Raw genomic sequence first — 25,918 nt, 5'->3', positions numbered from 1 at the left:
GATGCTGAACCAACCAAATATTAAACCTCTGAAAACCAAATGACATTTTCTAGACTTGAGACCATTTAAAAATTCACAATGATGGTATTTTCCTAAAAATGTAAAGGCTTGTTAAAAGAAAACCTCAACGTTCACTAGAACAATATAAGGAATGACAGCTAGTACACAAGTGGCCTGAAATAGGTGCAGCATTCCATGTTAACTGTCCTAAAGAGTGTAGAACATTCTGCTTTATAACTTGTTAACAGGTGACGTTGTCAGCTTTTAACATACAGTATGGTTATCAATTAGAAAAGTGCCCTTAGTTGTAGAAAGTAGAATGTGAGTTGCTTCATAGTTCACTCACTAACTAAACTCCAAACATTCCGATCTCACCCTTCCAATTGAATGAATTTCCACACACACGGTGAACAGCTGTATGTGTTTGCTTGACGGAGATGGAAGGCTGACTTGAACGCGTCTGTGGTTCAGAGGGACAGTGAGCAAGTCACTTATCTCCCAGCAACACCTCGCCTGCATGAGAGGCCCTCTATGTGGATGGCTCATTAAGGAACAGCAGTGGGTACTGATAAAAAGAATTGGGTGACAGTGATTAATAACATGTGTCACTTGTAATGGCTTTAACATTATGAATCACAGAGCTCCATATGCACACGCAACAAACACAAGCGCTTATTTCAAAAATGGTTTTGAGTTGGAAAAGTTCCCATACGTAAATACACTGCACTTGTTCAGCACTTTTCTAGTCTCTCGACCACTCAAAGGTTCAACACTATATGTCATCATTCACCCGTTCATACAGTGACGACAGCAGCTACCGCACACAACGCCACCTTCCCACCAGTCAGCTGCAGGAGCAATGGGTTAAGTATCACGCCCAAGGGCACATCCACATGTTGATTAGCAGGACCTTGTGTCGGACCAGTCCTCTGATTGAAGGGCGACGCGCTCGCCCCTCACCCTCAGTCCTCCTGTTTATGATTCCATATGTATATGTTATTTGTAACAAACACTTGAGACAGTGAGTTTGGTCTCTGTAAGAAACCAGTCGCCGTTTGCCCATTCTAAACATGTAATGCTACTATGCATGTGTGTGTCTGTGTGCGTGGGGTTCCTAGTGGTTGGAGGCTATTTGGCGTATCACCATATAAACACAGGCACAATCGTTACACTTGTGTAATTTATCTCTCTACGGATGTAGTGGTCGATGGTTTGCTTTACTAGGCAGCCTGAAGGCACCCTGAGGGCTTCCAGACATGCCACAGCCACAATGCACATGTCTTCAGCTCACAGGATATTTAAGGCAGATTGATTTTCAGTGGTACTGATTAAAAAGTTGAATCAATATAGCTTTATATTGATGCGTGACATGAACAAAACCTTGTGGCTGCTTTTATATTTCATTATTCTATGATTTCTGAAAGCACATATCTGGAAATGGCGTTTACTTTTGGCTCGAGAGTCAATATGCTACACACAATACCAAATGTCCAGAGAGTGTGATCACATGTGTTTGTGTGTACGAGTGTTTGTCCAACTGCAAGAAAACTACTCTAATGTTATTGTCACTCCCAATATGAAAAAGAAGCTATGTAAGAATGAATTATAATTATAAGAAGAGAAAAACAAATGGAATGTGTCTCTATGAGCCAATCATCTCACCAGTATCACGAGAGCAATTTCTGCCAGCTGGCCTCTGATTGCCAGCAAAGGAAAGTCTTGTGTTGGCCTTGAATGCCACCAGGCACTGAGAGGATAAGTCTGAGTCTGAGCTGGGTCTTAGGGGTATAAGTCCAGCACAGCTCGAGCCAGTAATGGTTGGAAATGATGTAGGTTTCATGCATTCTGCTCAAGGCTACACTCTATCTATACGCTGGGTCAGCAGCGGTTAAAGTGCAAGTGTCTATAAATGCATGCCAGTGGAAAGGTCTCCCTGGGGCAGTGAATGAAATGCTCCTATGCTTTCATTCCTCTATCAGAGAGGCTATGGACACACAACCTTACTCCAACACAAACACACACACTACTTTTCAGCACCACGGTCAGTTCATGGCTCCCTCGGGGCCAGTTATGAACCTGCAAGGGCAGCGCTTATAGATGTTCAGTCCAATTGTCTCCCCTAATACATAAACATGTACGTCCCCACACACACACACAGGTCACACCAAGCATGTGCAAGATGTCTTTCTACCTGTCGCTGGTTGGACCTGACACAACAATGTGTCTGTGTGATGTCATGGCAGTAGTTAGTAGTACATTATAACTAATCTATGGATACATTCATTTGCTCATGACTTACTAAAGGTTTTGTTTATTACATGAACTAAATATCCTTGATTAATATATCTATAGAACTCAAAAGAACTGTTATGCTTTGTTGCAGACAGTAAGATATCATTTGATTATCTTTCCTTTCTTGTGATTGGAACATACAGTCACATGAGGGTGAAAGGGGAGAGTTTACAATAATTGATGTGGGTGTAACCACACGTTGCTGAGTTCCTGCAGTGAACAATTCATTTAACAAAACTTTCTTTAAATACATATATTGAATATCTCTGTACAATAAAATAACAGTTAAAGTTAAAAAACCAATAGTGTCAGTGTAAAATGATGATTGTTAGCTTTTGAAAATACTTTGTGTGCCAATAAACCCTTCAACTGAATTCAAATGAGAGAAAAACAAACAGACAACAAAAGATAATGGGATACTTGAGGGAGATGAGAGAGCGGGAACAAGAGAATCTTCCTCCTTCTATTCTACCTGCCTCCTCAGCCTCTCCTTGTTGCTCTATTATTTCCATCTGGGGGAAACAAATGAATACACAGCGAGTGGTGAGAGCGGGACCACGGAGAAGAGAGGGCTGACCTTTGAGAGGATTATGGGATTTGTGTTAGAACAAAGCGAGGAGGCAATATGGCACATGTGTTCTGTAAAATTGAGTATTTATGCAGTGAAACGCCTCGATTGGAAAGAGAGCAAGACAGTGGCAGACAAAAGCAAGTCCCACTGCGTCCCAGGACAACAGGAACAGGCTGTTGGATCCAGGGGGCTTCAGTGGCACCATATCAGCCAAAGGTTTGGCCCTGGGTAATGCTGGCAGGTTGGATGGGAATCTGTTTTGAGAGGGGCATACCGTTCTGATATTGATATATTTGAATTTAAACTGTGTTGCAATTTTGAGCGTTTGGCTGCTGATGAGTTGAGAAAACCTCCCATCAGCCCCTTGAGCATGAGCACTATAATTATGGATGAGTCCTTTCTCTGACACTGGGTTAGCTCCACATGGCATCTACCGTTGATACAGCTGGCAGCCTTTTATATCTGTATGAGGCCCTCAGGGGTTTCTTTGTCCTTATTAGGGACTCGGACCAACAGATGCAGTGCAAAGATCAAGGCAGTCTCCATTGGTCACAGGCCATCCCTGACCAACCCACTCTAAGACACCCAGTGTCACAGCAGTCGCTTCTTTTTGCCAGTGCACATTTAACGAGTGTAAGTAGAGTGATATTCATCATATAGATAGAGATGCCAAGCTAATACTAGAATGGAACATGGGGCTTATAAACCCAATACTTAAAACCACTGACCCAGGCTCTGCATCTGACAAATTAGAAGGAATAATTAATTGTGAAAACATTAAGGAGTCATTAGTGTGCTGTTTACAACCTTTGGACAAGAACATATTGGATCATTCTGCAGAATACTAAATGTTGGTATAAATCATCCAATTTCCCTTTCTTAGGCTGAACACTTTAAAATCTCCCTCATGATAAGTCAACTTTAGACACAGGAACAACTCGCCAATACAACTTAACTATAACTTAAATCGAACGAACACATCTGTAGGCCATGTAGCCACATAGCACGGGACAGTTCAGAACCTCATCACACACATAAGACAGTTGTTCTGTGCCTGGACCGGTCCACTCCCCTATTTTATGTAATCTGCAGAGATCAGAGGTGTCTCATGGCACATGCTTTGATCCTCCTTCTACATCTGCTGCATTAGCCCGGTCCCACTGACACAGGCAGGACCACACACACACACACATGCTCACACTCATGCTCCTGCATGCGTTCACACACAAGCTGGGGCCAAAGCAATGATTAATAAATAACACAGCCACAGGGGAGACACAGGGAGTTTGGTGTACACACAGATATAAGCAGGTGCCTTGTAATACCTTGGTGTGGAAGGATCTCCTCTCATTACCTACTCAACCTATACCTCCATTGGACCCTTTATCCCCCCCGTTTCATCTCTCGCCAATCAGTTGGCCTCTTGGAGCCTGGTAAGTGGGAGTACTATAGAGAAAGCCACTGCGGACAACATTTTTACATGGGGTTAATGCTGAGTTCAAATTTTGTATATGTATATGACCACCAACGTAATATAAAATAGTTACTGTAAGACACGGAGAAGCAGTAGAATGCAGACTCTTTCCCTGAGACTCGGCTTCTTCGCCACCAGATGGAGCTTGCTCAGTTGTCATGGCGATTGATTAGTGACGTGCAAGCTATGTAGCAGTTATTATTTCACAGTACTGTGACAATACAATCATCCATGTTGTGATGAAAAAGGCCTGTGCTCACCACTGAGCCAACATGGGCTATTGAAATTAATAAGTGGACCTTTAAATGGGATTGTTTTGTCTGGAAATTCCTTTTTCCTGAAATACCTCAACTCTGCATGTGCATGTTTAGCAGCCTGCAGGTGTGGAGCACTGGTACCTTTTATTCCAAATCAATGTCTGCCATTATGGCTTCTGCAATAAAGGGCCGAATGAAAACGGCAACAATTGTATTTGCATTAATTATTTTCATAATTATCCATTGGAAAGCAGCGTTGGCTATGTGCATCACATGGTGCATGACACATGCATATCCTTGATTTCATGGTGGAATGGTGGGATGTGGTGAAAGTTTTGACCACAGATGCCTGGCGCTCCGTCTCGTGGCTGCTCAGATCGTCATCTGTTGTCCAGCCCTCGGCCAGATTCATCCAATCACCAACGCATCGGCAGAGCTGCTGCGTGCCTCGCCACACCACCTCTTAACGTGCCAGATCACCGTTAGCATAGCATAGAATAACTTCTACTGACATTGCAGTCCCCTCACAAATCCTTCTGCTAGGGACACATAAATGAGCAGGACCCAAACAAACCAAGTGAGGGCTGAAAGAGAACCACAGAATGACCAGGAAACAACTACGGCATCAGGCCCACAAGGCTGTGACAAACCCACCATTGACCAAAAACAGCTACATTTTAGTTAGGATAGCTACATGTTCATATAAGGTCTACATTCTCAGAACATTAGAGATTATCACAAGGGCCACATTGTTTTCTCACCAAGGTTGTAAGCATTTATAAATATATTTCATGCTGATAACGGACAGAATGTAGTCAAATTTAAATAAATCAAAGCATAAAACAACATATAATAACACAACCATTACATTTGAAGCACTCTTACTGGAGAATACTGAATACTATGGCAATTTCATACATACAATAGATCTGATCAAAAGCCGTTTTCTATAAAATGTTATCAGATTAAGTTTGGTTTGAGGTTTACTGCTACATATCCCATCAAAACTACTGATATGTGTGTACTTTAACATGTTTTATGTTTATTGCATTATGGAGAAAATGTATTAAATACAATGAAGAGAGGAAAGGAAATGAAACAAATTGTGTTAGTGGTAGGTTTTGGCATGGCAGTATGACAGTATGAAGTAGGAAATATTGCAGCATGTATGTTTCAGTGCAGCATGTCCACTGATCAAAGCTCCCTCTGCCCTAAAACAGTTGAGGAAATGTCAGATCTTCACTCGGCTAATTTACAGGAGGAAACAACCCAGCAACATGGCAATACTGATGATACACACACACACACACACACACACACACACACACACACACACACACACACACACACACACACACACACACACACACACACACACACACACACACACACACACACACACACACACACACACACACACACACACACACACTTTAGAACCCGTCGACATATAATATCTTGGGTAGAAACAGAAATCTAACACCACAGCCATAACCAGTATTTGCATATGAAGATGTACAATTCTCCCAACCCCAATTGGATTGGTAGCATTTATTGCACAGCAACACTACTATCAAGGTTACTTCTGTCTGTAACTATGTGTTTTCTATGTTGCTGCATAGAAACCAGGTCTCTCTTTAAAAAAGGTATTTGTAATCTCAATGGGACTCCTGGTTGAATAAAGGTTTAATGATGATGATGATTTAATGCATTTTGTGAAATACTGATGAGACTGAACCAGTCAAGTGATGGAGAGCAGCCATCTCAGTTCACTTTTTGATCTCTCACAACTGGGGATAAAACCCACTATTGAGAGCAATATTCACCGGCAATGGTCTCAGTGAATATTTTGTGTTATCGGAGGATATTAACCAAAAAGATCCGTAGTATTCATATTGTGCACACAATAATTCCAAAAATTCTGTCCTTATCTGCTAAAGAGAAAGCTTATCTCAACAATAGTACAAAGGGAGGGAGCGAGAGTGATAGAATAAATCCAGATGTTTGGAGGGAAAGGAATCATTAGCCTCTATTAAAGACTCGTGTGAAGAACAAGATTAAAGTGAAGCACTTAGTCAGACGCGGCCCATGGGTTTCTGAACCACTAGCAACGAAGGATGCAACAAAGGAGGGGAGCCACAGAGGCACACAAAGAATAGTACAACTAAATTGTTTGGGTATTTGTTTGCTGGAGGAATCCATTAATAAGCCTTAAAATACTAGTCGTCAGCATTTAGGCAGCGGGACCAAGACTAACTGAAAAGGGATTTTCCAAGGAACGTAGAGGAATAAAGAGAGAGACAATAGACAATGCTCCGATAGCAGCTCTGATTGCATGTTGTTTCAGGAGTCAAGCCTTCCTGTTCAGTCTCTTCTTCTCTTGCACGATGTGAGTGTGGCGCTGACAGTGGGGCCCAGTTAGAAAAGCAGTGCCCATGCAGTGAATGGATATTTTAGTGGTCAGGTATATCTTAAAACAATCAGAGGCTTGATGAATTGGCTGAATGGCTGATGTATGGCTGGAATGGAAGAGGTATTTGGAGAAGGTTTGAGTCAGGGAAATGCACTTCATCAATCAGCATGATTAAAGGTTTTGGCTGGGCCAAAGCAAACTCAACACTGTACGGGCCTTAAAGGCACAGGCCGCTGTTTACAGGTCCTGTGTATTTACTGGTTTCATGTATAGGCATTTGCAACCAACCACTATGTTGCTTTGTGCAGCCATACTATTCCTATTTGGATTTACTATTAAAGCGTCAAAACAGTTGATGATGAACGGACTGCACCTGTATTTCTCTTTTCTAGTCTTCTGACCACTCAAAGCTCTTTATCCTTGCATGTCATCCTTCACTCTCATTCATACACTGATGATAGGAGCTCCCATACACTGTGACACATGCCGGTCAGTCAGAAGGGCAACAACATTCAAACAACATAACTCTAGTTAATCAAGTAAGAAGTGGAAAGGAGTCACTTTCTCCTGGTGGACATTAGAAGGAATGCTAGGTTGAGGCCCTCCAGTATTGACGTCACGTTTCCAGGTGTTATGCTATTTGGGACAGAGCTTTGGATAGTCAAGACATATAACATCAGACATAAGTCCAAACCTTCTGTTGTCCCTCAGAATAACACAATTCATCATTCATCTGAATATTTTTCTAGGTGATATGGGATAGAACTAAACAAAACCTACCTTAAAACGGATTACCCCCTTACAAACCAACAAGTCCTATCTCATTATAGACACACATACACACACTAGTAGCATACTATATATGTGGCACATGGCCAGATATATTGCAGCCAAGGCCCTTAAACAATAAATACAGCTTTGAGTCAGAAGCAATGCATATTTAAAGCCACTAATGACTTCCTGCAAGTGCTCACTCTCACAGACACACAAACACCCACTAAGCCGAGGAGAAAAAAATCACCAGTGCTAGAGGAGGGAATTGTGCCAGCATAGACGGTTCTCCAAGTGAACAGGGCCTGCAATGGCTGGTTGGGTTAGGTCAACCGCACGCCATCACCTACGGAGGATGACCAGCCGGCTGGAGGTTATTCATGAAGGAACGTGTGGACAGACTCTACACGGCTTCCTGGTCTTTGGTGCAGGACCTCAACTTAAATACCTCGTGGTTCTTTGTGAATCAATTTCACCTTCAATCTTTTATTCATTCCTATCTATGGTCAGCCCTGGTTTGCGCCTTGAGACATTTAGGAAGCACATTCTTTTCAGGGTAGGCGTGGGGTCATCTGACAAGTTCACCACACCAAGCGTCATTTTCAAAAGTAGATCTATGTGGTGATATGTGTTATTATTTGTGGAGTGGTACAGTAGTACATGCACTGAGTCCACTGCAAAATGTGCTGACCTGACAACACGGCATGTAAAGGCAAACTACTCCCTGAACTAGTAAGTCAAGCAAATGTATTAATAAATCAACACCACATCATCATTTAGGTGACATTTGAATATTGATTCATGACCAAATTGAACTTGTCAAAGTCTGTATCGCTTAATTTAAAGCTCTCGTTTGTTGAATGCTATTCATTATCACAGTTCATGTGAACTACGCTGCACCTTGCCAACCGAGCTAGCTAGCGTTAGCTCTAGACAAGGGATTTTCTCACCGTGCACATCAACGTCGTACCCTTTGTCCACTGCCCAGAGGGAGACAGATAGAGAGCAAACAGAAGGTCTCAACCAGCAGGGATACAGTTTCCCTCAAAACCATGAGGCCTATGGCAGTTTACAACCAGCATGTGCATAATAATTAAAGAATGGGAATGATTTAGCTTTTACTTATCTGACGAGGAGAAAAATGACTTAAGATCAGAGGAGACATGTCACGGTATAGTATAGTATAGTATAAGGAGAATAGATGCATAAAAAGTAACCGGGAGAATCCCAGTTTGTGTTCTTGTACAGTTCAGTTAAAGAAAGAAAAGATATTTCAGCAAATATTTTGATGTTGAGTAGACTACGAGGATATGTCTGTCGCTACGACATTTCTTTGTACAACGTGAAAATAAAAGGAGATATTAAATCAATCATCATGATTTTAGAACGTCAATCATCCTCGACATTAGATTACTCGTGAGGGCTTGATGAAATGGGTTTGACAGTATTGTTTGACAGCCTTCTTGACTGATGGTGAGGAAACATGATGAAGAGCTAAAAAGAGTGTACTTTGACAGTCCAAACTTCACACTGTTACACATGAGGGTGAGGAGGCACAGCCCTAAATATAAATGATTCAAATCCAGACTTTGGGTAAAAGTATCTTTTGGGCAACTCTAATCCAAAAAATTGAGATTGAAATTGTTTTCATCCAGAGTGAACAAAATGAAACGCAGATGTTAAAGAATAAGAATCACACCAAACTGAGCTCTCTCAAATATCACCAGCAGCAGCAGATGGGAAAAACCAATGATGAAGGGTATGGAACAAGGGGAGGAAGAAAGAAACAACAAAGACCCAGATTAGCATTGATGCTAAGATAAAGTCCCAGGAAAATAACAGCAACAGCACATGGAATCACGAATAGATGCAAAGGGAGCAGGAAAAAGCTTCCCCTGAAGGCCTAAGCCAGGGGATCAGCAGTAAAGTAGAGGCACAGAGAGAAAGCAGAGCTCCAACATGGAAACAGTGGATGTGTGTCACACAGCAGAGACGGTTCCTTACCTAGGATGCCCAGCCGGTAGTTGACAGTTATGACAATCACATTTCCATAGCTGGCCAGGATGCTGCCATCAAACATATTCCCAGTTCCTTCCATGTAGGAGCCCCCGTGTATGAAAACCATCACTGGCTTGGGGCTTCCACTCTCCCTAATGTCTGGGGGAGGGGGGGGGGGAGAGGAAGGGGGGGAGGTGGAGAAGGCAGAAGGACTGATTAGATGACATAATGAATGTGACAGCTACAGATGAAATTCCAATACTTAAGGGGTCTTTAGCCACCTTGTTAATTTGAAACTTAATCTTGGCACACTGGCTTTTTAACACAAAGACCGTGTTAGTTCGAGGCGTCAAACCACTCATTTTTCTACACGAAGGCTGTGACATAGTTGTGTTCATTGGGAAATTGCATTCATTTATTACCCGATTTTAAATCTCTATAGGTGTTAATGAAACTGGATATATTCTCGTCTAGCCAATAGACTGTCAACATGCAAGAGTGGCAATCTAAACTGTTAAATCATGTAAATGGTATAAAAGTTTAGGTTCAGGCTCCGTCGGGAATGTGCCTGAACATTGTGAATATAAATGCATGTGAGCTTACTGGCAGCAGGGGGAATAAAACACAACTAACAACTGAACAGTGAAAAGAATTTTAAAAGAGAGGATGGTAATTCACTTTTTCTCTAACATGAAAATCAAAAATGATATAATCCAGTGTAATTACAGTAGCTAAACAAAATATACAGTGGATGATGAGTTGCCATACTAAAATGAATTATGTCGCAGAGAAAGGTGGAGGTGGATTTCTGTTACCACGGCGATGTTTTTGCATGTGTAGAAATGTGTGAAAATGAGGTTGTGGTTAAGAGAGCATCAGAATAACTGCCTGATTGGAATGGAAGAAAGGAGGGCTGCAGGTTCTAATGGAGGCCGGATGCAGAGATCCAACAGCACGCTGCTACCCACGTTCAAACCAAGCTGTCACTTTCATCTGCTGCATCTGCTAGACAAGGCTTTTCACATGGCGTCCTAACCATCCCGTCATACAGGGACAGATCAAGAGTCCACGGCCAATTAGATATTAATCCAGCAACGAAACCATTTTTTTGAGGATTTTTATAATTGTAGTAAAGACTATTAGAATAATAAGCAGGGGGTTTACCCTCCACTTCCTGTCACTGTTATAATTAAGTGAAAGGAACACATTTCTATGGAAACTGGAGACTGGAACTAAATGTTACAGTGTGTCTATAAATCGGGAAAAGAGTTTCTTACCAACGTATCCCAATGCAATACACACAGCCTGAGGAAAAAACTCATTTGGCAAGAGGAAATGGGCTAAAAGAAAACACACATCTAAAGGGAAATGAAATTTAGGTGAAACTTCCTTCTCTTTGAGTGAAACGTTTGTCCTTCCATCATTACATTACGTCATAGCTGTCCTCTGGAAGACTTCCACAGTCAGGACAAAAAAGAAGGACTATGGCAGCGTGTTGTTGTACAGTGTGAAGCAGGGAGGATGGAAGGTGTTTGATATCAATGATGATGATGATGATGATGATGATGATGATGCAGATGCCAAACATGACAATGATGTTGGTGAAGAGAGGGTAATGGTGCTGAAGGCGATTCTGATGGCATGGCCATGATGCTGATGCTGGCAGCCGATCAATGGCGCCCGGGGAGTGGCCCTACACCTCAGAATATGACACTCAGTTTAACGGCACTTGTTTCAGGCAAAGTGTCCTGAAAGGAGAACAGTAAACATACAGGCCCTCATGTACGTACATTTGGAAACGTACGGTACAACGCCACGGCCAAAGCGCACGCTGTGATTCTTCATCAGGTAACCAGTGCCTTTCTGAGCGCTGAGTCAGAGATGTGATCTATGATTTCATGATTTCCTGTTAACTCAACTGAAAAAGTGTGATCCATGTGATAAAAATCTTTTCAGCTCGTCTCCTCGGCCTATGTCACCGTCTGGCTCTGATTACGGCTTCCATTGCACCAGGAGGCATATGTGAGGAAACCCACATTCTGGTTTACAGCTGCTTCTAGGATCGGTTTCCTGGGCGGTTTCTGTGCATAACGTGGAATACATAATCAGGCGCACTTTACCCATCCCCTCCCATTTCTTGATGGGAAACTCCCACTTTCCCCTTGACCCTCCCGACAATGCATGTCCCGTGAGAGGCGATCTGCGGCTTGGCTGTACATACCTCGCCATGCTTTAACACGCATGTTGCTGAAGTGGGTGCAAAAGCGTTCCTTTTCTTTGCAATAAACACTGGTATTGTTTTGAGGTTACTCAACTAGGTGGTGAGCATTAGGAGAGGTCACAGTTTGGGTTAAAATAAGTTTATTTGTGACACAAAATAACTGTTCTATTAGTAAGTAAAGACTGAATGTTATGGAACTAGAAACCAGCTGTAAAACAAGTCAATGTTGACCTGACTTCCTTGCACTACATCAACTGATTTTAACTTGTAATAATGGTGCAGACAGGCTTACTTAGAGCTAGGTTCAGATGGATGGAAGCCTGGATCCTCCAACAGTGACCAGGAGTTGGTATTTGGCGAGTTGGGTTGGATGGGGATGGTCAGCTGCTGCTGATGATGATGGACATGACAACCCATTTTAACAAAGAAGTTTATATTGCTGTAAGTCATGATGATGTCAGCAATTATCATGGCCATGCAGCCATTAACTAGCATTGAACCAAGGATGATGTTGATTAAAGCAACAAGCAGTGGTGACAATGAAGTTGATGCAAATGATGGTGACAACATTAATAGTGAATATGATGATTATGAAAACGATGATGATGATGGAAAGGAACGGAGGGCTACTTTGTTTATGTATTAATGGTGTATTTTTATTTAAAGCAAGGGATTATTTATCATATCTGAATGCCTTGTTAGATCTGGGTCAAACTTTTCCATATCAGTATTACGTGAATAAATGAATTTCTGCTGCAGCGCACTACATCCAGCAGGACTGAAGGTCAGCGCTATAAGGGGAGCTTAGGGTTAGATATTTGTGCGGTGTTTGAGCATGTGATTGATTTACCTGAATTGACTGGCTGAAATGTGTCCCACTGTTTATTAAAATGTACTTGAGTTTTGAGGTTTTATACAATCCAGCTTTACTCTCAGCATGGTTTCCTGCATCTTTCATCGGCTGCCACAGTAACATTTAAAGCCAAATAAACAAATCTAAAGCAGACTCTTGCGTATCGATCAATCCTCATTCTGCTGAGGGAAGTGAGGTAAAACAGCTAATAATGACAGATCATTTTTAATATAATGATGTTTTCAGTTTGAAGTGACTTAAAATGAATCCTTCTTTTTCATTGCAAGCGTTTGTACACAAGCATGCAGCGAGATGAAAGCTTGCTTTGGGAAGCGCAATAATGATATGCAATCTTGAAGTGATTCCACCATTCAGTCTTTGCAGTGATAATAGTGTGTGAAGTAGAGATTGTCAGAGGAAAGGTACCATGACAACATGGAGTAGATTGTTTCTTGCTCTTGGATGAGGTTATGATCAAAGAGATCCAGGTGTTCAGTGAGTAGGCCCTGGGAGATGCCCTGGGGCTGTTGTAACAACCCTGGTTTCCTCTTCCTGTGCTGCGTTAGAGACTTATCAAACCAACAGCCTCAAAGCCATAGGGACGTGAACAGGAAGTGCTCCTCTGTCATGTGATGTGACTCAGAGTGGGTTCACTTGTCCACCAGTACGTGTAGAATGGCATATTGACGTTTCATATATTCATATAAATATACAGTACCTACAGCACTTATTGACGTGAATGAGTAAATGTGTAAAGGAAGCATCACTTCCTGCTACATCAAGCCTCAATAGTTGGAGCTGCAGAAGAATAGCCCCCAACTGCAGCCTCAGTCTGGGATGGATGCGCCAAGATTCTCTCTATCATGTCTTCTTCCAGCCCACGTTTCTCCTCATGTTCACAAAATCCATATCCCTGTGCCCTCCACACTCGGAGTAATAAATCCATAGTGTTGGGACGATTCATATCTCTCATGTATTGTCATCTAACCTTTTATGTAGGGTACAGGGGCCCTACCACAGTTCGCATCATTGACACTTCAGTACACCCACTCTTAACTTGAAATATTTGCTGTAAGAAAAGGAGATTTGAACAAATCCTCAGCTTCAGGGGAGATTCCTGTTAACATCACTATCCCCATCCCAAAGGGATTACAAACACCAGATTATTTAGTATAAAGGAGATTGTAAAGGGAACGGGAGGTTGGGGATGTCCTCATTCAGTTTGCATCTCCAAGGCCAAAAGAGGGTTTAGAGTTTCACTGCCATGATGGAGCAATAGAGTCTGAGACTGTGTCCTCCAGCAGGTTTTCCTCCATATTAAACTGAATTAGTTGTCCTTCTTTGAGATCAAATGTGAAGCTTGCTGTGATGCATTGAATAGATCCATGTGACTTTCTAATCCTATTGGTGTGTGTGTGTGTGTTTTTGGAGAATCCAGAAAAACAGCATAACGGCTCAGATCAAAGGGTTCTGGATGGTTGTGAGTCTTGTTTGGATCTAATTGCTGTTTACTTGCTCACATTATACAGTAGAGTTGCCTTATTAAGACTTTGTGGCTGGCTTTAAAGTCGCTCACCAACAGCCTTAAGGGGAAACCGCTCTATCTCAGGGTTTTATCAAGGAAATCTTATTCCTAGTAGGACTTTTCAAAAGACTTGTTGTTCATGGCACTTTGCCATAGGTTCATCTTTCTGTATTATTGAGATTAATGGGTTTCCAGCATACTGGTTTGGGGACAATCCAGCCCTGGATTCTTATGGTAATTGTGTCAAGCCCTCTAATCACCTGGGATCAAATGCTATGAAAAAACAACCATATGCATTAAATGCTTACGTAGCTTTTAAATGCATTACTGCTATTACTTCTCATTACAATTTTAAATGAAAGAGTTCCACCTTTAAGAATTGTCTTTTTCTATATCTATTTCAGAAAGATTCTGGGAAAAGAGCACGTTGGTGTTTATTACCACAAGTTAATGAAATGTGTAAGTTATAGGGTCGATGGTGGTAGGGGAGTTGTGTCTCTGAGCAACGTTGGGATAGTTTTATATTTCAAGGAAAAGGAGAAGGATCATATACATTCATGAATCCACTTCCTCGTGGATTGGTGATATATAGTCAGAGATTTGACAGATTTTGCTAAATGTTTAGGGACATACGATTGACAGAAGCCACATTAGGAGGCCTCCACAATTATCATGCAATCTAACCTTAGTTTGTATATGCGGTTTGGATTGTGTTATTTCTCCAAAGCATCAGAATGGAGGACCCAGAATTTCACTTCAAATAAGCCTTATAACGAATTCCAAGAGGGATGAGTTCATCACCCGACGAGAATGTATTTTCATCCTGTTTCACATACAAAGGTTGTTGGTTTGACGCCCAAAAAGCGAACATGGCCAAATGTTAGTATGGTTGCAAGCCAGTTAGCCAGAAGAGGATCTTTTGAGATGATCAGACTCATACTACACCGATTAAATAACCAAAAACATGCAAACATGTGTTAGGAGCTGGCTGAAGGATTATTAGTTACTTGATCTGTTGGTGGGATGCAACATAGAAAAAGAAAGTAAGCAAATTCAAGCAGAAAATTGATGTTTCAGTATTAAAAATAAAGAATAGTGGTAGACATGTAAACTTTAAACATCAAGCTGAAAAGGACAAAACACATCCAGGCCAAAAAGAGTTTACCAGTAAAGAGCAAAAAGAAAATGTCCATCACTTTCAAGAAAAAGACAAGAAATGTAAGAAAATCAAAGAAGATAAAAATTGGAGGAGGAGGGTAGGTTTGGTTTCCCTTGTCATGCAAATCAGTTTGACATGGGGGAGGGGGGGGGGCGGGGGGGGGGAATACCTTCGTCTTCCGTGCGGTCACTATCACCTAAATCATCAGTGTGTTTCTTTGTAAGGGGACCTATAGGACCAAGAAGGAGAAGATGAAGCAAAAACAAGGTGATCAAGAACACATAGTTTTTAAAAGATGCTCTCAAAAGAGAAGTATGTTTCTACTGGAAGAATTGTCACATGACATGAAGACTGGGTAAACATTACCACAAAGTCCACTTCACATGTTAACAGTAAGTTTTACTGTGTCATGGTTCACTTAAGAAAGTACAGGGGAAAGAAAAGAGGTTCTCTTGTAAAAAAAGAAGAAAAAAAGAGGCAAAAATTGATTTTTTCTTTTTTGAAAATGAAGACTTAACTGAGGATAAACCTCTTAAAATCAACAGGCATTAAACTCTGAAACAGTGCATACAGTAGCATCAGCTGTACATCTCAGAGACATTGTGTTAACTTCTGAAGATGAGGAAAGGAAATAAAAAGCATTTTTAACAGCAGAGCAGTTCAACAGATGTGGCACCCCCCCTCAATTGTATTTGCAAAGTGTCTTTGGACATCAACACACCCACATTCAAATTGTACATTCAATTTCATGCAGATATTCCACTGTGGAGGTGCTGCTGTAAAGGCTGTGTCACAGTATTGAATAAACAGAAAGAGGTTCAGTTCACAGTTCCCTCCCTTTGAATCCCATTAACTGTAAACTCAGAAGGAAATCATTTTAGACTTTGATACTATTCTTTGTACCAACATTTACAAAAAACGTAATTAGTCCAAAGTTTTGATGTACTTTTATTTCCTTAGTGAATACTGGTTAGCTTTTGTTAAAAACACAGACTAGAAACAGGGGGAGCAGCTAGCCAATGGCAGGACTCTACATCCAACAAATACAATGCTCATTGGTGAGCTTTGCAGCTTTTGCTGGATGATTGTAGTTCATACAGAGGCATTAATGTGCTATCTTAAACAAGACAAACACACACACACACCCACAGGAGCACACACAGAGGTACACACATGTATTACTTGACATACTGTATCTGATAGCATGCAGTCTGGCAGTGCTTGAGCCCACTCTCACTCGTGCACGTGCACAATCCAACACATACAATTCACCTCAAACATCCATCTACTGATGAGAAAATGACCAATCTCATTCACATATTAGAAACACATTTTAAACATTCAATTTCAACATGGAAAAAGTTTCAACGAATGTCTATCCATAACGTTGATGCTGAAAAATGTCTCTCTCTGAAAGCAGGATTATTCAATGAAGACTCCAATGACTGTTTGAACGTACATAGTGTGTATGGAGTAGATAATGGAACATGAATCACTAGACGGGTTGAAGAGGCTTTAAGTCAGATGATAAAATTGTTCACTCATAATTCCTCCATCATTCAACATAGTTCTTTTTTTCTCAATCCATTTCTCTTCAGTGACAACTTTTTAAAAAAATGTTCTACATTGAGTTATCATTTTGAAGTCAACATTGGTTGCCCAATGTAACAGCTGAAAATGAAAGAACAATGACATGACATTGACCTCCAGATCGGTTCTTTGAAAGCTTTGCTTTCGCTGTGCTATTCTGTCTGCCCCAGGTACATAAGTCCTCAATGGCCTATGGCACAAATAATATCAATTAATCACTCAACTAAAACAGAAGGTGCCATGCAGTAGTGCATGGACCAAATCAAACTTTGTTTGACACAGTGTACTGTCTGTTGCCTTGTGAAATAAATGGCCTACAAAGATACAGAAAACACAAAGAAAGGTTAAAAAACTAAAGCAACACCCTGTTTGTGGATTGTGGGGTGCATTACGACTCAAAGAGTGTGATTGATGTGAACCTCTCTGGGCTGCACATGTGCTGCTAATACTGTGGCGTGTTGTCTGACTGAGGGTTAGTGGGGATCAGAGGAGAAATGACAGCTCCCATCTAACTCAAACTGACACAATACACACACTGATGGAGAGAGAGACATCATACAGCAGTCAGGTGTCAATTCCAAACTGCCCAGTGACAAGAGGACCCGACAGTGACCTCCACTGCCCTACCTGTCACTGGGAGCATGTGTGTGTGTGTGTGTGTGTGTGTTTCTCAGCTGGCATCAGCTTTCAACAGTGATATAGAACTTGGAACTTTTCATCTCTTTACATCTAACATCTCTTTGTCTTGTTTTTCATCACCATCCCCTTGATCTCCATCGCAGTGTTCCATGGAATATCAGGCCACGATGTAAGGCTCACCAGAGTTATTTAACCCAATTCTACTAATATATCATTTTACATATAATATCCATAACTGCCTATAACCCAATTTATTAACATAAGTGAGGGAGAATCTTAGAAACACCTCTAAATATGACAAAAAACTCAAAGCTAATACATATTAACAAGTAACACCTTTGTGTCGTGAAAGTAGATGTTTTTTTCAAACCATATTTATTGGTCTTCACTAGTTTGTAGAGGTGAAACTAATACATTTGCCACTCTTTTTCCTTGCTTAATATTGGTGGCACTTACTCATGAAATTCCACAACACGGTACCCAAAATATCTGTGGTAAGAATAAAAACAGGTTGTAATAAACAAAAGCAATAAGTCAACAGATTCTCACCAAATATAAAATGGACTTAATTAATAGGACTCAACTTCCATTAGTATGGAGACAATACTCATTTTTTGTATCAAGCCAGATGAGCCCAGCCAGCTTGTTGGCTGGTTGACCAGCCACTTCCTGATGTTAAACTCAGACAAAACAGAGATTATCTTGATCATCTAGACCACGGACCTGGACCACGCCTTAGATCAACTGCTATAGGCCTACTGGGGGACTTCCTAGGACACACTGAGCTTCTCTCTCTTGCATTTTATAAGAATTCACATCTCATGAATGCACATCATTAATTCAGCCTCCCCCTGAGGTATCTTCCTTTCTTTTCCCTGTTGAAGGTCTCATTTTGGGGGGATTGTGATGGTTTCAGCACAAAGTCTCATGTGTAAAGACTGTAAAGGCCTCTGAGGAAAGTCATTTTGAGCTCCTCTCAACTCCGTCCTCCTCTCTCGACTCTCTCTGTCCTCTTACAACATAACAGGCCAGAAAATCCCCTCCGGCGCCGTGGCTGTCTGGACCGGTGCACGCCGTGAGAGCCACTATCCCAGCATCGGAATAGAAATGGCGTAAATACAGTATGAACAAACTGATGACCTGCTTGCGTTTTAATCTCTTCTCTCCTTTTTCTCTGCTTCTATCTCTGCTGCCCAAAGATCTACCAATCTTGAATTTTATCCTCATTTTCTAAACCCAAAAAACTATTTTCTATCTTCTCCCTCACTTTCTGCAGCATTTGACAAAGTAAACAACCAGATCCTCATCTCCTTCCTTCAGGAACTTGGGGTCACAGGCTCTGCTCTTTCTTTTCTCTCATCCTACCTTGACGGCCGCACTTAGCAGGTAACCTGGAGAGGATCTGTGTGGGAACCGTGTCCTATTCCTACTGGAGTTCCTCAAGGTTCTGTTTATGTGTAACAAACAATACAAAAGCATGTATCTCCATATATATTTGTTTGGCATCAAAAGTTATAACACACAAGTCTATAATGTATAATTCCTTGTCCCTTGCTTTAGGCAGTCGCTTGCTTATGTCCGTCCATCTCTCTCTTCTACACTCATGGCTTCATCCCTCATCCATCACCATTGATTGCAGACTGATGAAGTGGAGCTTTACGCTGGTTGATACTCTGAAACTCTCTGTGACTCAAAAACCATTGCATAAAGGATAACACACACACACACACACACACACACACACCCTCAGGCATTCCCCATCTTCTGGATGAGGTAATTATTGCGAGGGGAGTCTTTGCATCGATCGCACATTCAGCACAGGGGCCACCGCTACATAGCTATTGCTCTCTGCATGCATCAGTCAGGGTCTGCACAAGCATAGAAAGACATCGGCTTAATCAATCACAGATACACATTACGAAAGTGAATCTAACAGAGCGCACGGCTCAATGAGCCACATAGGTATAACTACTGACTGACCTTGGATAAAATCCCGACAGGCTGTAAACTTTAAATATAGAATCCATTTCATTCTCTTCAATGAGGGCAGTGTGAGCAGTGTAGGCAAAGGGTGTGATCTTTATAGGGGTGTGATCCTGAGGCTCAGGTCTTAACATATGGTTTATCTGCCTGTGTGGTAGTCACTGAACTACAACTGGTGTCTGAAGTCTGAATCTGTTAATATACTTCCAATTTAACAAACTCAAACAACATTGCATCCGTTCAGTTTCTAAGCTGTCACTCATGATACCACGGCCCTCTCAGTTGATGGCCCGCCTCCACGCCAGATCACGCCCAAGGGTCTGAATGCGAAAAAAACTAAAGTGAAAAAAAGATCTGAAACTAAAAATGAAAAATCTGAAACTGAAAAGTATAATAGAGCAAATATCAAAAAGTAGATACAAGTGAAGAATGAAAAAGAACTGAGAAGAACTGAGTCAAAACTATATTTAACCCAAAAATACTTTTCATCCACTTATTTCCATTTTGAATTCAGTAGTTCAGACACGCCATCCCCCATTGTATTTGCAGTGTCTAAAGACATCAATCCAACCACATTTAAATTGTATATTCAATTTCATGCAGAGTCCACTGTGGAGGCGCTGCTGTAAAGGCTGTATCACAGTATTGAATAAACAGAAAGAGGTTAAGAAGAGTTCACAGTTCCCTCCCTTTGAATCCCATTAACTGTAAACTCTAAAAGAAATCCTTTTCCACATTGAAGCCTCAGCGTGGACAATATTTTATGTTATATAAACATTTTGAAAAAAAGTTAGTCAAAAATGTTGGGGTACTTTTATTAGCTTAATGAATACTTGCACCTGCTTTCTTGCACAGTAAATGTAACAGCTGGTTAGCTTTTTTAAAATACAGATTGGAATCAGGGCAGCAGTTAGACCATTGCAGGACTCTACATCCAACATATACAATGTTCTTTGGCGAGCTTTGGATGTATCACACAATAAATGTAACACTACATCATTCAGCCATTCTCATCCATTCATGTACTGCTACCATACACGGTCGCCATAGCTATAGCTAGACTTAGGGTGACATGGACATGCGGCCACATCGGGGGGGGCGATCAAACCGCCGATCCTCTGATTAATGGATCTGTGCTGAGACACAGTAGAGTCATAATGTGAAGACAAATCTGTCTCCTTAACGCCATTCATTGTCTTTTATTTACACAGTATACACAGGGAAAGCGGCAGAAATAGTCCTATCATTAATTCACAAAGAGATGTAGAGAGAAAGTCCTGCCTACTTTCTAGCTTTCTACACCTGAAGTGCCTTCTGGACAGTCTGCTTTGAAAAGTTACAATTCCAACAGAACAGAAAGCCTCAGGGACCAGTTGCGGGCGGATGGCCCAGCATACAAAGAGTGGTTCTTTGATAGAAGAGGCTGCTATTTGCATCCCTACCATCTCCCAACGGTCGATGCTGGTTTCTTTAAACCGGGGCAAGAATCCTTCCCTAACCTTGACCAAGAGTTTCAGACTGACATAAGGAACTTTACTTTTGAAATACTCAAATTATTCTGCCCTTTTTATTTTTGTATCCATCTCATTTCCCCAAAACACACTGTTTGAATGCGTTTGCTGCCCAATTGTTCTTTAGAGAGGCGACTGTGAAACCATCTAAACAGATGTGCATGAGAGGACTGATTAATGCTGTCATTTGTTCCGGCTGTGTGGATGAGTTATCTGTGGAATGACTAAAATTTGCCATGGAAATAATGTGTTGTAACATAGATCATACGATTATGCAATCCTAAAAGGGAGTGTGTGAGGGAGAAAATTATACATTAATGTCATAGATCATCATCGACGTGAATTCTTATAAAAGGCAAGAGGGAGGAGCTCAGTGTGTCCTAGGAAGTCCTCCAGTAGCCTATAGCATCTAAGGGCTGCTCCAGGCTAACCTGAGCCAGCCCTAACTATAATTCTTTCAAAGAGGAAAGTCATATGCTCTTTGTTAAATGAGGTGACTGTCTGCCCCCGCACTGAAAGTGGAAGGTATAGTTCAATTAAAGAGAAGCTTGAGAACGATGCAATTCACCCCCATCAGTGGAACGGAACCAAATGTGAAAAAAAGGTGTTTAAAAAGATTAGGAGCATCTGATTTTAATTATATAACTGGAAATACTCAAATGAAAATATTGCATCCATCAAACCATGCACGTTCAAAATTCTTATCACTACATGAAATAACCTTGAAACAAAATTATAATTGTCATGCATAATATGATTATAATTGCTTTGTTATTCGGTCATGAGTTCTCAGTGACCTTTGACTTCTAATCGCCAAATTCTAATATGTTCCTCCCTGAGCCAAAGAGGACGTTTCGGTCACTTTTAAACCAAAATGTCCTTTCAGCGGTGGTGACAATAGCACAGAGAGCACAGGAAGACAGTCAAGCAAAAAGCAGGATGCCTCCGGCCCCGAGTGTCACGGTGTGGAGGAGGCATGGAAGCAGCACGTATCTGGGTATGTTTTGTGTGGGCGAGACCTGCACTGAGACACCAGCAGACACCCAGCAAACAGACATCTGCAGATACAGTGTGATGTACTTGGGGAGTTCTCAGATGAATATGAAGGGACCTGGACGACCTTTATTCTACAACACCCTGCTTCTTTTTCATTACCTGTCTCATGTTTTTTTTCGGATTCTTTCTGAAGCTTTCTGAATTAATTAGACAAGCACATGAACCCTAATTAACACAGTAGATCAGGGGTGCTCATTAGGTTCATGGTGATCGACCGGCCGATTGTCAAGGCAGTGCCAGTAGATCGCCTGATAGGGGAAAATAAATCGTCGAGTCACCACGCATGCAAATTGTAAACTTGGTAGTGCTATATAGCGATCCTTGCTTGCCAAATTTGCCAAAAGTAACCCTGACTCCAGTCAGTCATCCGAGTAAGGTAAGCGTTATTCCGTTTGGTTGCTGCTACTACTTGTTGTTATTGGGGTGGGGAGGGGTTATAGATCGCTGTCGATGATGATGGTCACATTTAAATAAAATTGAATCAACGTGACAACATAATGCTTTAGCTAGTCCGATTTTTAAAACCAATTCAGGGTCATTTGATTGATTTGATGCCTATATATGTATTGTAAAATGATGTACATAGTGTTATAATAACTTATTAAATTAATGGAATTAACAGTCTGGGGGGTGGGGGGGGTCATTCCGCTGGCAAAGGATCAAAGGAGTTCCTCCCATTCATCCCTGGGACTTAACTGACTGTGAAATTTGAGAAATTGAGGATTATGTATCATATCTATATGGAACGTCAAGTAACCTGAAGCCATTTCCACAATGATTATATACATGTGACTTGTGTGCCTACTTAACCTCCAAGGTTCGTATTTTCACCATGTCCTCTCTACATTTGCGTCTGCTTTTCTGCTTTTGCTATAACCCCCAAAACAAGTGGATCATGAATAGTCAACTGACACTGACTGGATGTAATTAATGTGCTGTCACCCCACGCACTACGATTTAGCTGTTGGCGCAGAGAAATACTTTTGCTCTATACCAATTTATGTTGGTGGTGGCAAACAAACTTGTCGAAACATTAGCCTAACAAGGTCAGAGCTACAACTCAGAGGCTTCATTCAAAGAGAACATCTGCTGCTGTAAACACATGAATGCCAAGTTCTAAAGAAATTGATCACTCATAGTTCTTAGTAGCTTAGAACAATCTTGTGCCAACACGCCGTGACAGGCTGAGGCTGCTGGAGACATGATGCATGTGAGGACTCCACTCTGACGTCCCTCTCACCTTGTGTCTCGCTACATTTCTTGTTCCTTTTTCTGCTTCCACCGCCACACATTTCATCTAATCACACTTTTCCTACCCAAGCCACTCCTGTTGTACTAATAATTCAATTCGTACATTCCTTGACATTCTCTCTCCTTCTACTGCTTGCTGATGAAACAAACGCACACAATGTCAATGTCTGAAAGTCAATTGGAACAGGCGAGAGGTCTGGGAAGTGGCACATGAGGGAAGATGTGTGACTAGTGTGAAAATGAGAAAGCTGAGACTTTGGAAAAAAGGAATAGAAATACACTTTTAATGAGCCCTTCGTATCATCTAATTAGACAGCTTTTTGCATTTTAGCGGTGTGCCTTGGGTCTTAAAGACTGGACTTGTCCTTCAATCAAGTTTCTGACTTATCAAAGAAGGGACTAGCAGCCGACATCTTGGTTAAGGTCTTACACGGTAGGTTATTAGTCAGATGTCCTTCCCAGGAAGGACCTGTGTGGGAGCATTAGGCCTTAGTTAAACATCAAAAGAGCAGATCAAACGGAGAGCACATCATGTACTGTAATGATTCTGCCAGCATCCAAGGGCCTTTCCACACCCACTTGATTTAGAGCAGTTATTTTCAGTGTTTCCTTTCTCCATTTGGTCCATGTACTCAAATGAAGGCAGTTCGTGGTTGTTTGTTTGATGACTTAACTTAGACAAGCTGTCTTGAAATGCATGTAAATATTATTTGTCTTGCTCAATTTATTGACTTTGATATTAATAATGATGACATACCGTAAATCCTCAAATAAAGACCAAATCCATGACTCGCCACGTTCAAAGCGAGTTAAAAGACCAAGAGAAAATCTGTGAATAGAGGAATAGAACACATAACCTTCTCACTATATTACAACACACCTGCCACATTCATGATACTGAGTACACTACTAAATGTACAGGGGTTTCCAGTGGACTCTAAACTCGCACAAAAAATATGCAAAGAAGACCAAAAGTCTACAATTTGAGAAACATTTCCAAAGATGGATTGGGTCCACAGTCTGCAACGTGTAAAATGATGAGTCCCAAATGATGTTGGTCCAATGACAGTGTCAGTGCAAACACAACCACAAGGCTTTTCTGCTGATTTCCTAGCCTTCTTTTTTGCGTCGTGACGGTAATTATCAATCATCAGTACTCATGTTGCCTTTGAGCAAACAACACTAAGCAGAGCAATTAACAGAGAAAAATAGAACTAGCGTGCATACATACGACCTATGAATTTAAATCTGAGCGAAGACGTGTTAGGGAGTCAGTACGCCATGATCACTCCAAAATCAGACGATTTCAGCCCTTAATAGTGCCCTTTATTTACCAACAACTCTCCAAAGATGTTATTAGTTGCCTTCTTCCAACATGTGGAAATTTATTTTCTGAACTTTGAATTATTTTGTTTTTACAACGACTTGCAAATTTGGGCCAAATATCTTCTCATTAAAATTCATGCAGAAACAGAGCTTTGAAGATTTCACCATTTCTTTTTGCCATATTTGTTATGCAGGTTAAGCTGTGGCCAAAGTCCAACAATCCTTTTGTGAAATCCCTTCCTTTTGCGTTAAGAGTTCAGAGTTATTGAAAGACCTCTCTAGCTTATAGTTTCTAACTAATTACAAAATCTGTTTCTCTTGTCACGGTTTGGGTTTTACTTCCTGGTTTATTTTGTAGTTTCATGCCTCTTGTGTCTGTGGGTTAGCTTCACTTCCTGCCTTGTCCTGTCTTCCCCTGTGATTGTGTGCAGTGTCCAATCACCTGCACCCCCCCTGTGCCCAGGGAGCATTTTTTGGTTGAAAAGACGTTGAATAGACGAATAAAACATTTTGCAACGTCTTTTCAACATCTTTTCAACGGATGAACTGCTCGCTGGAAAAGTACAAGTTACACACAGTCACAGTAGCAGCAGCAACAACATGAACCACTTAATTTAGAATTTTGTGTTTGTAAAGCTTTTTTCGAAATCATTGGCACTTCATTTTCAGATTCTGTAAGAAGATCTGGCTCTGAGTCACTAGTTACTAGTTAGGATCGTATACCTGAGAGCAGCTGCATCGCCCTCACCGTCACTCAATGATTCAGAATGCGCAGAACACCCCTCAGTTGCAGATTCCTCTAGTCAACATGTTAAGTCAATTCAAATTCAAGTCATTGGAATTTGAAGTTGAAATCACGTCTTTGCGTAGACCAAATTTCGCCGACCAGTTCATTCATTTTTATGATAATCTTAATGATGTTATCGTCTCTCTTTCAACCTTACGTTACAACATGACACATAATCAAGAAATGTACCCTTTTCTAGCACGTTGATGTTTCACGCACTTTTTGGCCGGTTGAAAAGACG

The 25,918-nt window shown here is 41.2% G+C and overlaps 1 protein-coding gene across 3 annotated transcripts in view; it reads right to left on the bottom strand.

Annotated features, from left to right (window-relative positions):
* The window catches only part of nlgn1 (neuroligin 1), a 187,816-nt gene that overhangs the window by 97,697 nt on the left and 64,201 nt on the right, over positions 1 to 25,918 (bottom strand). For 2 of the 3 annotated variants that reach the window (XM_037468705.2, XM_037468707.2), the window contains 2 exons: positions 15,704 to 15,763; positions 9,783 to 9,935 (listed from right to left, as the gene is read on the bottom strand). In XM_037468705.2, coding sequence (XP_037324602.2) covers positions 9,783 to 9,935; positions 15,704 to 15,763 — 213 coding nt within the window. The remainder of the gene's footprint in view (positions 1 to 9,782; positions 9,936 to 15,703; positions 15,764 to 25,918) is intronic. The other variant, XM_037468709.2, reaches the window with a different exon arrangement.

The sequence above is a fragment of the Pungitius pungitius genome, chromosome 7, assembly GCF_949316345.1.
Source record: "Pungitius pungitius chromosome 7, fPunPun2.1, whole genome shotgun sequence".
Taxonomy (NCBI): Eukaryota; Metazoa; Chordata; class Actinopteri; order Perciformes; family Gasterosteidae; genus Pungitius; species Pungitius pungitius.
Note: the sequence above shows the minus strand (reverse complement) of the source record. Positions and strands in the feature narration are given on the sequence as shown.